Raw genomic sequence first — 14062 nt, forward strand, 5'->3', positions numbered from 1 at the left:
ATCTTTCTCTCTCTCTCTCTCTCTCCCCATCTTTCTCTCTCTCTCTCTTCCCATCTTCCTCTCTCTCTCTCTCTCCCCATCTTTCTCTCTCTCTCTCCCTCTCCCCCCCATCTTTCTCTCTCTCTCTCTCTCTCTCCCCCCATCTTTCTCTCTCTCTCTCTCCCTCTCCCCCCATCTTTCTCTCTCTCTCCCCATCTTCCTCTCTCTCTCCCTCCATCTTCCTCTCTCTCTCTCCCCATCTTCCTCTCTCTCTCTCTCCCCATCTTCCTCTCTCTCTCTCTCTCTCTCTCTCTCCCCATCTTCCTCTCTCTCTCTCTCTCTCTCCCCATCTTCCTCTCTCTCTCTCTCCCCATCTTCCTCTCTCTCTCTCTCCCCATCTTCCTCTCTCTCTCTCTCCCCATCTTCCTCTCTCTCTCTCTCCCCATCTTCCTCTCTCTCTCTCTCCCCATCTTCCTCTCTCTCTCCCCATCTTCCTCTCTCTCTCTCTCCCCATCTTCCTCTCTCTCTCTACCCCCATCTTCCTCTCTCTCTCTCCGCATCTTTCTCTCTCTCTCTCTCTCTCTCTCCCCATCTTTCTCTCTCTCTCTCCCCATCTTTCTCTCTCTCTCTCCCCATCTTTCTCTCTCTCTCTCCCCATCTTTCTCTCTCTCTCTCTCCCCATCTTTCTCTCTCTCTCTCTCCCCATCTTTCTCTCTCTCTCTCTCCCCATCTTTCTCTCTCTCTCTCCCCATCTTTCTCTCTCTCTCTCCCCATCTTTCTCTCTCTCTCTCCCCATCTTTCTCTCTCTCTCTCTCTCTCTCCCCATCTTTCTCTCTCTCTCTCTCCCCATCTTTCTCTCTCTCTCTCCCTCCCCAAATTTCTCTCTCTCTCCCCAAATTTCTCTCTCTCACTCTCCCCAAATTTCTCTCTCTCTATCTTTCTCTCTCTCTCCTCCCATCTCCCTCCCTCTCTCTCTCCCCCATCTCCCTCCCCCCATCTCTCTCCCTCCTTGTACATCCACCTTTCAGACGCTCCTCAAAACTGACCTCTCTCTCTCCGAGCTTTGACCAGCCTGTCTCTGATGTCTCCCTGAGTGGCTCGGGGTAAGATTAAGCAGGTATAGTTGGCCCCTGAATCTGTACCCCTCCAGCTCACAGCTGGTCGACACAGGTAGGCCTCACCGCGAAAGCCTGGAGGCCAGGGGGCAGCACTAGGAATGGAAGGGGAGGAGGAAGACGAGAGGTGGGGTGGGGGATCCCTTGCGTGGGGTTAACCTAACCCGGATGGCCGAGCTGAAGTGTGGGGTTTACCACCTGCCCTTTGCAAGGGCCAGCAGAGACAGGAACGGTTCAAGCAGCTGCAGGAACACAGCGGGTTCCCATGCTTCAGTGATTTTCCACTCCCATGTGTCTGTGCATAGTCAAAACTTATGCAAAATAAGCAGCAACGTTTGACAGAGGTGAGGGGGCAGAGGCAAACCTCAGCGAAAGGTTTTGCATATCTCTCTGTGCGAGCAACAGAAACAGCAGGGAGGGGAAGAGGTTACAGACTATTTAAAACTCACACGGACGCAGAGCAGGGGAAGGTCAGTGTATCTAAAGCACTGTGACACCCGGTCCCAGAGGGGGAAAGGACAGTGTATCTAACGCACTGTGATACCCGGTCCCAGAGGGGGAAAGGACAGTGTATCTAACGCACTGTGACACCCGGTCCCAGAGTGGGGAAAGGACAGTGTATCTAACGCACTGTGACACCCGGTCCCAGAGGGGGAAAGGACAGTGTATCTAACGCACTGTGACACCCTGTCCCAGAGGGGGAACAGACAGTGTATCTAACGCACTGTGACACCCTGTCCCAGAGGGGGAACAGAAAGTGTATCTAACGCACTGTGACACCCTGTCCCAGAGGGGGAAAGGACAGTGTATCTAACGCACTGTGACACGCGGTCCCAGAGGGGGAAAGGACAGTGTATCTAACTCACAGTGACACCAGGTCCCAGAGGGGGGAAGGACAGTGTATCTAACGCACTGTGACACCCGGTCCCAGAGTGGGGAAAGGACAGTGTATCTAACGCACTGTGACACCCGGTCCCTGAGGGGAAAGGACAGTGTATCTAACGCACTGTGACACCCGGTCCCAGAGGGGGAAAGGACAGTGTATCTAACGCACTGTGACATCCTGTCCCAGAGGGGGAAAGGACAGTGTATCTAACGCCCTGTGACACCCTGTCCCAGAGGGGGAAAGGACAGTGTATCTAACGCACTGTGATACCCGGTCCCAGAGGGATGGGAGGGCCCAGGGAGCGAGAGGGCAGGTGGGATGGAAACAGGGTGTGAGAGAGAGAGAGAGAGAGAGAGAGAGAGAGTGGGGGAGGGGCGCTGGGCAAGGTGGGGGAGAGACGGAGACAGAGCGAGAAAGAAACATAGAAAATAGAGTAGGCCATTCCGCCCCTCGAGCCTGCTCCCCCATTCATCATGATCATGGCTGATCATCCAACTCAATAGCCCTGCTCCCGCTTTCTCCCTATATCCTTTGATCCCTTTCACCCCAAGAGCTATATCTAACACCTTCTTGAAAACACACAATGTTTTGGCCTCAACTGCTTTCGGTGGTAGCGAAATCCACAGGCTCACCACTCTCTGGGTGAAGAAATCTCTCCTCAACTCAGTCCTAAATGGTCTACCTCGTATTCTCAGACTGTGACCCCTGGTTCTGGACTTCCCCCACCCACCACCGGGAACATCCTTCCTGCATCTACCCTGTCTAGTCCTGTTAGAATTTTACAGGTTTCTATGAGATCCCCCCTCATCCTTCTGAACTCCAGTGAATATAATCCTAACCGACTCAATCTCTCCTCATATGTCAGTCCCACCATCCCAGGAATCAGTCTGGTAAACCTTTGCTGCTCTCCCTCTATAGCAAGAACATCCTTCCTCAGATAAAGAGACCAAAACTGCCCACAATATTCCAGGTGTGGTCTCACCAAGGCCCTGTACAATTGCAACAAGACATCCCTGCTCCTGTATTCGAATCCTCTCGCTATGAAGGCCAACATACCATTTACCTTCTTTACTGCCTGCTGCACCTGCATGTTTACCTTCTGCGACTGGTGTACAAGGACACCCAGGTCTCGTTGCACATTCCCCTCTCTCAATTTATAGCCATTCAGATAATAATCTGCCTTCCTGTTTTTGCTACCAAAGTGGATAACCTCACATTTATCTACATTATACTGCATCTGCCATGCATTTGCCTACTCACTCAGCTTGTCCAAATCACACTGAAGCATCTCTCCATCCCCCTCACAGCTCACCCTCCCACCCAACTTTGTGTCATCTGCAAATATGGAGATATTACATTTAGTTCCCTCATCTAAATCATAAATATATATTGTGAATAACTGGGGTACCTCACTAGTCACTGCCTGCCATTCGGAAAAATACCGGTTTATTCCTACTCTTTGTTTCCTGTCTGCCAACCAGTTTTCTATCCATCTCAATACACTACCCCCAATCCCATGCGCTTTAATTTTACACGCCAATCTATGTGGGACTTTGTCGAAAGCCTTCTGAAAGTCCATATAAACCACATCCACTGGCTCCCCCTCATCAACTCTACTAGTTACATCCTCGAAAAATTCCAGTAGATTTGTCAAGCATGATTTCCCTATTGTAAATCCATGCTGACTCTGTCCGAATCTGTCACTGTTTTCCAAGTGCTCAGCTATTAAATCTTTTATAATGGACTCTAGAATCTTCCCCACTACCAACGTCAGGCTGTCTGGTCTATAATTCCCTGTTTTCTCTCTGCCTCCCTTTTTAAATAGTGGGGTTACATTAGCTACCCGCCAATCTGTAGGAACTGCTCCAGAGTCTATAGAATCTCGGAAGATGGACACCAATGCATCCACTATTTCTAGGGCCACTTCCTGAAGTGCTCTGGGCTGTAGATTATCAGGCCCCGGGGATTTATCAGCCTTCAATCCCATCAATTCCCCCAACACCATTTCCCTACTAATACTGATTTCTTTCAGTTCCTCCCTCTCACTAAACCCTGCGTTCCCCAACATTTCTGGTGTGTTATTAGTGTCTTCCTTTGCGAAGACAGAACCAAAGTAAGTATTTCGTTGGTCAGCCCATTTCTTTGTTCCCCATTACAAATTCACGTTTCTGACTGTAAGGGACCTACATTTGTCTTCACCAATCTTTTCCTCTTCACATACCGATAGAAACTTTTACAGTCAGTTTTTATGTCTCCTGCAAGCTTACTCTCGTTCTCGATTTTCCCCTTCTTAATCAATCCCTTGGTCCTCCTTTGCTGAATTCTAAACTGCTCCCAATCCTCAGGTCTGTCGTTTTTTTTTGCTGGCCAATTTGTATGCCTCTTCCGTGCATCGAATACTATCTCTAATGTCCCTTGTAAGCCATGGTTTTAGAGACAGACAGAGTGAGAGAGAGAGAGAGAGTGAGAGAGAGAGAGAGAGAGGCAGGGCAAGTGAGACAGGCAAGAAAGTTACAGAGGCACTCGGTGTATAATGGCAGAGTTGAGGATGATGGAGAGTGAGGGTTTGAGGGTTTCTGCACATGCAGTTGTGTGTGTGGGGAGAGCTCGGGTGGATGCTGAGGGGGGGGGGGAGGCGGCAGGGAATAGAGCGAGTGAGAGTACGAGGCGGGGAGCTGACACTCTCTGCGGTCGAGCCCTGATTCCGCTCACTCTCCCCCGCTCAGTGTCTGCGTGCATGTGGGTGCTCAGGGAGCATGTCAGAGATCAGGAAGTGAGCCGAATCTTAAACCACTTCCGCCTGCTGACATCGCAGGGCAGGTGGTGGGGGGGGGGGGGGGGTGGGGAGGGAAGAGTGGCACTGTTCTCACTCCAGCCCAAGTTCAAGAATCGACAGTTCATTTTCACGCATAACTTAGACAGGAAATAGCTTCACAGTAAAGGTTTGAGATATCTGTACACTGACTGGTGTCTCTCAGTCAATCTGTCTCTCAGGGAGATATCTGCACACTGACTGGTGTCTCTCAGTCCCCTCTCTCTCTCAGGGAGATATCTGTAAACTGACTGGGGGCTCTCAGTCCTCTCTCTCTCTCTGGGAGATATCTGTACACTGACTGGTGTCTCTCAGTCCTCTCTCTCAGGGAGATATCTGTACACTGACTGGTGTCTCTCAGTCCTCTCTCTCAGGGAGATATCTGCACACTGACTGGTGTCTCAGTCCCCCCTCTCTCTCAGGGAGATATCTGTACACTGACTGGTGTCTCTCAGTCCCCTCTCTCTCAGGGAGATATATGTACACTGACTGGTGTCTCTCAGTCCCTCTCTCTCACTCAGGGAGATATCTGTACACTGACTGGTGTCTCTCTGTCCCTCTCTCTCTCAGGGAGATATCTGTACACTGACTGGTGTCTCTCAGTCCCTCTCTCTCTCTCAGGGAGATGTCTGTACACTGACTGGTGTCTCTCTGTCCCTCTCTCTCTCAGGGAGATATCTGTACACTGACTGGTGTCCCTCAGTCCCCCCTCTCTCTCAGGGAGATATCTGTACACTGACTGGTGTCTCTCAGACCCCTCTCTCTCTCAGGGAGATATCTGTACACTGACTGGTGTCTCTCAGTCCCCTCTCTCTCTCAGGGAGATATCTGTACACTGACTGGTGTCTCTCAGTCCCTCTCTCTCTCTCAGGGAGATATCTGTACACTGACTGGTGTCTCTCAGTCCCCTCTCTCTCTCAGGGAGATATCTGTACACTGACTGGTGTCTCTCAGTCCCTCTCTCTCTCTCAGGGAGATGTCTGTACACTGACTGGTGTCTCTCTGTCCCTCTCTCTCTCTCAGTGAGATATCTGTACACTGACTGGTGTCTCTCAGTCCCCTCTCTCACACTCAGGGAGGTATCTGTACACTGACTGGTGTCCCTCAGTCCCCTTTCTCTCTCAGGGAGATATCTGTACACTGACTGGTGTCTCTCAGTCCCTCTCTCTCTCAGGGAGATATCTGTACACTGACTGGTGTCTCTCAGTCCCCTCTCTCTCTCAGGGAGATATCTGTACACTGACTGGTGTCTCAGTCCCCTCTCTCTCAGGGTGATATCTGTACACTGACTGGTGTCTCTCAGTCCCCTCTCTCTCAGGGAGATATCTGTACACTGACTGGTGTCTCTCAGTCCCTCTCTCAGGGAGATATCTGTACATTGACTGGTGTCTCTCAGTCCCCTCTCTCTCTCTCAGGGAGATATCTGTACACTGACTGGTGTCTCTCAGTCCCTCTCTCTCTCTCAGGGAGATATCTGTACACTGACTGGGGTCTCTCAGTCCCCTCTCTCTCTCTCTGGGAGATATCTGTACACTGGCTGGTGTCTCTCAGTCCTCTCTCCCTCTCAGGGAGATATCTGAATACTGACTGGTGTGTCACAGTCCCTCTCTCTGAGGGAGATATCTGCACACTAACTGGTGTCCCTCAGTCCATCTTTCTCAGGGAGATATCTGTACACTGACTGGTGTCTCTCAGTCCCCTATCTCTCTGTCAGGGAGATATCTGTACACTGACTGGTGTCTCTCAGTCCCCTCTCTCTCTCAGGGAGGTATCTGTACACTGACTGGTGTCTCTCAGTCCCTCCTCTCTCTCAGGGAGATATCTGTACACTGACTGGTGTCTCTCAGTCCCCTATCTCTCAGGGAGATATCTGTACACTGAGTGGTGTCTCTCAGTCCCCTGTCTCTCTCTCTGGGAGATATCTGTACACTGACTGGTGTCTCTCAGTGCCCCCTCTCGCTCAGGGAGATATCTGTACACTGACTGGTGTCTCTCAGTCCCCTCTCTCTCTCAGGGAGATATCTGTACACTGACTGGTGTCTCTCAGTCCCCTCTCTCTCAGGGAGATATCTGTACACTGACTGGTGTCGCTCAGTCCCTTCTCTCTCTCAGGGAGATATCTGTACACTGACTGGTGTCTCTCAGCCCCTCTCTCTCTCAGGGTGATATAAGTACACTGACTGGTGTCTCTCAGTCCTCTCTCCCTCTCAGGGAGTATATCTGTACAGTGACTGGTGTCTCTCAGTTCCTCTCCCTCAGGGAGATATCTGCACACTAACTGGTGACCCTCAGTCCAACTTTCCCAGGGAGATATCTGTACACTGACTGGTGTCTCTCAGTCCCCTATCTCTCTCTCAGGAGATATCTGTACTGAGTGGAGTCTCTCAGTCCCTCTCTCTCTCAGGGAGATATCTGTACACTGACTGGTGTCTCTCAGTCCCCTCTCTCTCAGGGAGATATCTGTACCCTGACTGGTGTCTCTCAGTCCTCTCTCTCTCTGGGAGATATCTGTACACTGACTGGTGTCTCTCAGTCCCTCTCTCTCTGTCTCAGGGAGATATCTGTACACTGACTGGTGTCTCTCAGTCCCCTCTCTATCCCTCAGGGAGATATCTGTACACTGACAGGGTACAGATATCTCCCTGAGAGAGAGTAAAGGAGTTTAAAGAGATTGGGAACATTGTAGTGAGTGGAGGTTACAGACATAGGGAGTGTTGTTGGTGGTGGAGGAGGTTACAGAGATAGGGAGGGTTGTAGAGACTGGAGGAGGTTACAGAGAGAGGGAGGGCTGTAGGGGCTGGAGGAGGTCACAGGGATAGGGAAGGTTGTAGAGGCTGGAGGAGGTTACAGAGAGAGGGAGGGGTGTAGCGGCTGGTGGGGGTTTAATAGATAAGGAGAGTTGTCAGGGCTAGAGGAGGTAACAGAGATAGGGAGGGTTGTAGGGGCTGGAGGACGGTTACAGAGATAGGGTTGTAGTGGCTCGAGGAGGTTACAGGGATAGGGAGGGTTGTAGGGGCTGGAGGAGGTCACAGAGATAGGGAGGGTTGTAGAGGCTGGAGGAGGTTACAGAGATAGGGAAGGTTGTAGGGGCTGGAGGAGGTTACAGAGATAGGGAGGGTTGTAGGGGTTGGAGGAGGTCACAGAGAAAGGGAGGGTTGTAGGGGGCTGGAGGAGGTTACAGAGGTAGGGAGGGTTGTAGGGGCTGGAGGAGGTTACAGAGATAGGAAGGGTTGTAGGGGGCTGGAGGAGGTTACAGAGATAGGGAGGGTTGTAGGGGGCTGGAGGAGGTTACAGAGATAGGGAAGGTTGTCAGGGCTGGATGAGGTTACAGAGAGAGGGAGGGGTGTAGGGGCTGGTGGGGGTTTAATAGATAAGGAGAGTTGTCAGGGCTAGAGGAGGTAACAGAGTTAGGGAGGGTTGTAGGGTCTGGAGGAGGTTACAGGGATAGGGAGGGTTGTAGGGACTGGAGGAGGTTACAGAGATAGGGAGGGTTGTAGGGGCTGGAGGAGGTCACAGAGAAAGGGAGGGTTGTAGAGGCTGGAGGAGGTTACAGAGATAGGGAGGGTTGTAGGGGCTGGAGGAGGTTACAGTGATAGGGAGGGTTGTAGGGGCTGGAGGAGGTCACAGAGAAAGGGAGGGTTGTAGGGGGCGGGAGTAGGTTACAGAGGTAGGGAGGGTTGTAGGGGGACGGAGGTGGTTACAGAGATAGGGAGGGTTGTAGAGGCTGGAGGAGGTTACAGAGATAGGGAGGGTTGTAGGGGCCGGAGGAGGTTACAGTGATAGGGAGGGTTGTAGGGGCTGGAGGAGGTCACAGAGAAAGGGAGGGTTGTAGGGGGCTGGAGGAGGTTACAGAGGTAGGGAGGATTGTAGGGGGACGGAGGTGGTTACAGAGATAGGGAGGGTTGTAGGGGCTGGAGGAGGTTACAGAGATAGAGAGGGTTGTAGGGGGCTGGAGGAGGTTACAGAGATAGGGAAGGTTGTCAGGGCTGGAGGAGGTTACAGAGAGAGGGAGGGTGTAGGGGGCTGGAGGAGGTTACAGAGATAGGGAGGGGTGTAGCAGCTGGAGGAGGTTACAGAGATAGGGAGGGCTGTTGGGGCTGGAGGAGGTCACAGAGAGAGGGAGGTGTGTAGGGACCGGAGGAGGTTTCAGAGATAGGGAGGGGTGTAGGGGCTGGTGGGTTTTTCAAGATAAGGAGGGTTGTCGGGGCTGGAGGTGGTTACAGAGATAGGGAGGGGTGTAGTGGCTGGAGGTGGTTACAGAGATAGGGAGGGGTGTAGGGGCTGGAGGAGGTTACAGAGATAGGGAGGGTTGTAGGGACTGGAGGAGGTTTCAGAGATAAGGCGGGTTGTCGGGGCTGGATCGGGAGGGTTGTGGGGGTTGGGGGAAGCGAGTGGAGCTGTCAAGAGGTTGGCTTGTTACTTAACCCCTTAACCTTTTAGAACAGAGATGAGGAGAAACTTCTTTAGCCAGAGAGAGTGGTGAATCTATGGAACTCATTGCCACAGAAGGCGGTGGAGGCCGGGTCATTGAGTGTATTTAAGAGCGAGATCGATAGGTTCTTGATTGGTAAAGGGGGGTCAAAGGTTACGGGGAGAAGGCGGGAGAGAATGGGATTGAGAAACTAATCAGCCGTGATTGAATGGCAGAGCAGACTCGATGGGCCGAATGTCCTCACTTCCGCTCCTCTGTCTTGTGGTCTGGATCTCGCTCGCTGGCTGGAACCCCCCCCAACCCCAGCAGCGTGAGGGAGGGGAACCAGGGGAGGGGGAAGCTGGCGGGCGGGGAAGCAGGTGTCAGGCCAGGCCAGGCCTTGCCTCGGGGGTGGTTGGGGGTGGTTGGGGGGGCGGGGGTGAGATAGCGGTGGTGGAGAAGGAGGCTGCCTCGGCCACCTGGACCGGAAAGCTGCTGCGGGGGCGCAGGGCGCCTTGAGGGGCCCAGCGAGAGCAGGAAGCAGCAGGAGCGAGCGGCATTGACTAGGCCACAACATCCTGTGTGTGTGTGTGTGTGTGTGTGTGAGTGTCTCTGTCTCTCTCTCTCTCTCTCACACACGTACACACACAGGGAGCAGCGAATCAATTGCGACACCGGCCTGTCCCTCCTTCCCTCCCTCCGCTATCTCCAAATACAGTCAAACACGCTCCGAGTTGCGGGGTGGCGGGGGGGGGGAGATGGAGGGGAAATGGGCCAGGCCCCAGACCCTCTGGAGGAGGTTACAGGGAAAGGGAGGGGTGTAGGGGCTGGAGGAGGTAACACAGATAGGGAGGGGTGTAGGGGATGGAGGAGGTTACAGAGATAGGGAGGGGTGTAGGGGCTGGAGGAGGTTACAGAGATAGGGAGGGGTGTAGGGGCTGGAGGAGGTAACACAGATAGGGAGGGGTGTAGGGGATGGAGGAGGTTACAGAGATAGGGAGGGTTGTAGGGGCTGGAGGACGTTACAGAGATAGGGAGGGTTGTAGGGGATGGAGGAGGTTACAGAGATAGGGAGGGTTGTAGGGGCTGGAGGACGTTACAGAGATAGGGAGGGTTGTAGGGGCTGGAGGAGGTTACAGAGATAGGGAGGGGTGTAGGCTCTGGAGGAGGTTACAGAGGTTGGGAGGGTTGTAGGGGCTGGAGGAGGTTACAGCGATAGGGAGGGTTGTATGGGCTGCAGGAGGTTACAGAGATAGGGAGGGGTGTAGGGTCTGGAGGAGGTTACAGAGATAGGGAGGGCTGTAGGGGCTGGAGGAGGTTACAGAGATAGGGAGGGCTGTTGGGGCTGGAGGAGGTTACAGAGATAGGGAGGGGTGTAGGGGCTGGAGGAGGTTACAGAGATAGGGAGGGGTGTAGCGGTTGGAGGAGGTTACAGAGATAGGGAGGGTTGTAGGGTCTGGAGGAGGTTACAGAGATAGGGTGGTTTGTAGGGGCTGGAGGAGGTTACAGAGATAGGGAGGGTTGTAGGGGCTGGAGGAGGTTACAGAGATAGGGGGTGGTGTAGGTGCTGGAGGAGGTTCCAGAGATAGGGAGGGGTCTAGGGGACTGGAGGAGGTTCCAGAGATAGGGAGGGTTGTAGGGGCTGGAGGAGGTTACAGAGACAGGGAGGGGTGTCGGGGACTGGAGGAGGTTACTGAGATAGGGAGGGTTGTAGGGTCTGGAGGAGGTTACAGAGATAGGGAGGGTAGTAGGGGCTGGAGGAGGTTACAGAGATAGGGTGGTTTGTAGGGGCTGGAGGAGGTTACAGAGATAGGGAGGGTTGTAGGGGCTGGAGGAGATTACAGAGATAGGGAGGGGTGTAGGAGCTGGAGGAGATTACAGAGATAGGGAGAGGTGTAGGGGCTGGAGGATGTTACAGAGATAGAGAGGGATGTAGGGGCTGGAGGATGTTACAGAGATAGGGAGGGGTGTAGGTGCTTGAGGAGGTTACAGATATAGGGGGTGTGTAGGTGCTGGAGGAGGTTCCAGAGATAGGGAAGGGTGTAGGGGACTGGAGGAGGTTACAGAGATAGGGAGGGTTGTAGGGGCTGGAGGAGGTTACAGAGACAGGGTGGGGTGTAGGGGACGGTAGGAGGTTACAGAGATAGGGAGGGTTGTAGGGGCTGGAGGAGGTTACAGAGATAGGGAGGGTTGTAGGGGCTGGAGGAGGTTACAGAGATAGGGAGGGGTGTAGGCTCTGGAGGAGGTTACAGAGATTGGGAGGGTTGTAGGGGCTGGAGGAGGTTACAGCGATAGGGAGGGTTGTAGGGGCTGGAGGAGGTTACAGAGATAGGGAGGGGTGTAGGGTCTGGAGGAGGTTACAGAGATAGGGAGGGGTGTAGGGTCTGGAGGAGGTTACAGAGATAGGGAAGGTTGTAGGGGCTGGAGGAGGTTACAGAGATAGGGAGGGCTGTTGGGGCTGGAGGAGGTTACAGAGATAGGGAGGGGTGTAGGGGCTGGAGGAGGTTACAGAGATAGGGAGGGGTGTAGCGGTTGGAGGAGGTTACAGAGATAGGGAGGGTTGTAGGGTCTGGAGGAGGTTACAGAGATAGGGTGGTTTGTAGGGGCTGGAGGAGGTTACAGAGATAGGGAGGGTTGTAGGGGCTGGAGGAGGTTACAGAGATAGGGGGTGGTGTAGGTGCTGGAGGAGGTTCCAGAGATAGGGAGGGGTGTAGGGGACTGGAGGAGGTTACAGGGATAGGGAGGGTTGTAGGGGCTGGAGGAGGTTACAGAGACAGGGAGGGGTGTCGGGGACTGGAGGATGTTACTGAGATAGGGAGGGTTGTAGGGGCTGGTGGAGGTTACAGAGATAGGGAGGGTTGTAGGGTCTGGAGGAGGTTACAGAGATAGGGAGGGTAGTAGGGGCTGGAGGAGGTTACAGAGTTAGGGAGGGGTGTAGGGGCTGGAGGAGGTTACAGAGATAGGGAGGGTTGTAGGGGCTGGAGGAGGTTAGAGAGATAGGGAGGGGTGTAGGGGCTGGAGGAGGTTACAGAGATAGGGAGGGGTGTAGGGGCTGGAGGAGGTTACAGAGATAGGGAGGGTTGTAGGGGCTGGAGGAGGTTAGAGAGATAGGGAGGGGTGTAGGGGCTGGAGGAGGTTACAGAGATAGGGAAGAGCGTTGGGGGGAGGCGGGGGGGGGGGAGGTTAAGGCGTGCGAGATTCGAACGAAAGCAGAGGGTATGTCGGAGTTCTCCGAGGCTACCCCATCTCTCCCGCCCACCTCCGTCCACTATCCCCACCCCCACCCCACCCTCCTCCTCCCCCACCGCTCACCAACTTGGGCGGGGTGTTTAAGATTTTGGTCGGGGGAGGGCGAGAGAGAGCGAGTGAACGCGAGGGAGAAGTTTGTTTCTACCCACAGCGGGTGACAACGGCCGGCGGAGCTTGCTGCCCTCTCTCCAACACCCAACAGGGGGACAGCCGGAACGATGAATGGTTTCGCTGGAGGGAAATAAACTTGCGGGGATATGGTAGAGAGAGCAGGTTGGTTTTGGGGGGGGGATCGGGGGCACGGGTGGGAGAAATGGGTTCCGACTGGAATGTTGTACCGAGAGCCAGCAGGGACTCAAGGGGCTGAATGGACTCCTTCTGCACTGTAAACGGAGAAGTGATTCAAAAAGGGGAAGGGGTAAGGCAGCCCAGGGAGGTGTGTTTTAAACCCAGGCTAGCAGGCGATCGATGGGTAAGAACACCCTGGTCGGGGTTTGGAATGCAGTAACCACGCCACTACGAGTTGTCACACACCAGGCTGGTGGTATACTCACCCACGGATTTAAAGGCTAATCCTACTGTGGCAGGAGCCTGCGGCCTCGCTGTCTGACTGGTGAATCCACAATCACCCAACGTTTTACCGTCTTCCAGCAGCTGGTCATCCTGTAATAGAGGAGTAGGGAGAGGGTCAGAGCGAGAGAGAGAGAGAGAGAACCAGAGGCGGGCAGAGGGAGAGGGAGAGAGAACCAGAGGCGGGCAGAGGGAGAGGGAGAGAGAACCAGAGGCGGGCAGAGGGAGAGGGAGAGAGAGCCAGAGGGGGGCAGAGGGAGAGAGAGAGCCAGAGGGGGGCAGAGGGAGAGAGAGAGCCAGAGGGGGGCAGAGGGAGAGAGAGAGCCAGACGGGGGCAGAGGGAGAGAGAGAGCCAGAGGGGGGCAGAGGGAGAGAGAGAGCCAGAGGGGGGCAGAGGGAGAGAGAGAGCCAGAGGGGGGCAGAGGGAGAGAGAGAGCCAGAGGGGGGCAGAGGGAGAGAGAGAGCCAGAGGGGGGCAGAGGGAGAGGGAAAGAGAACGAGAGGGGGCAAAGGGAGAGAGAACCAGAGAGGGGGCAGAGCGAGAGAGAGAGAACCAGAGGGAGGCAGACAGAGAGAGCGAGAGAGAGCCAGAGGCGGGCAGAGAGAGAGAGAGAGCGAGAGCCAAAGGGGGTCAGAGAGAGAGAGAGAGAGAGAGAGAGAGAGCGAGTGAGAGCCAGAGGGGGGCAGAGAGAGAGAGAGAGCAAGCGAGAGCCAGAGGGGGGCAGAGAGAGAGAGAGAGAGAACCAGAGGGGGGCAGAGAGAGAGAGAGAGAGAGAGAGCGAGCGAGTGAGAGCCAGAGGGGGGCAGAGAGAGAGAGAGAGCGAGAGCCAGAGGGGGGCAGAGAGAAAGAGAGAGAGAGAGAGCCAGAGGGGTCAGAGAGAGAGAGAGAGAGAGAGAGAGAGAGAGAGAGAGAGAGAGACAGAGCAAGAGGGGGGCAGAGAGAGAGACAGAGAGAGAGCCAAAGGGGGGCAGAGAGAGAGAGAGAGAGAGAGAGCAAGCGAGAGAGAGCGAGCGAGAGCCAGAGGGGGGCAGAGAGAGAGA

At 54.3% G+C, this 14062-nt stretch overlaps 1 protein-coding gene across 1 annotated transcript in view; it reads right to left on the reverse strand.

Annotated features, from left to right (window-relative positions):
• Positions 1 to 14062, reverse strand: part of elob (elongin B) — an 80894-nt gene that overhangs the window by 4209 nt on the left and 62623 nt on the right. Inside the window, exon 3 of the mRNA XM_041180043.1 lies at positions 13007 to 13115. Coding sequence (XP_041035977.1) covers positions 13007 to 13115 — 109 coding nt within the window. The remainder of the gene's footprint in view (positions 1 to 13006; positions 13116 to 14062) is intronic.

Source organism: Carcharodon carcharias, chromosome 38, assembly GCF_017639515.1.
Source record: "Carcharodon carcharias isolate sCarCar2 chromosome 38, sCarCar2.pri, whole genome shotgun sequence".
Lineage (NCBI taxonomy): Eukaryota > Metazoa > Chordata > Chondrichthyes > Lamniformes > Lamnidae > Carcharodon > Carcharodon carcharias.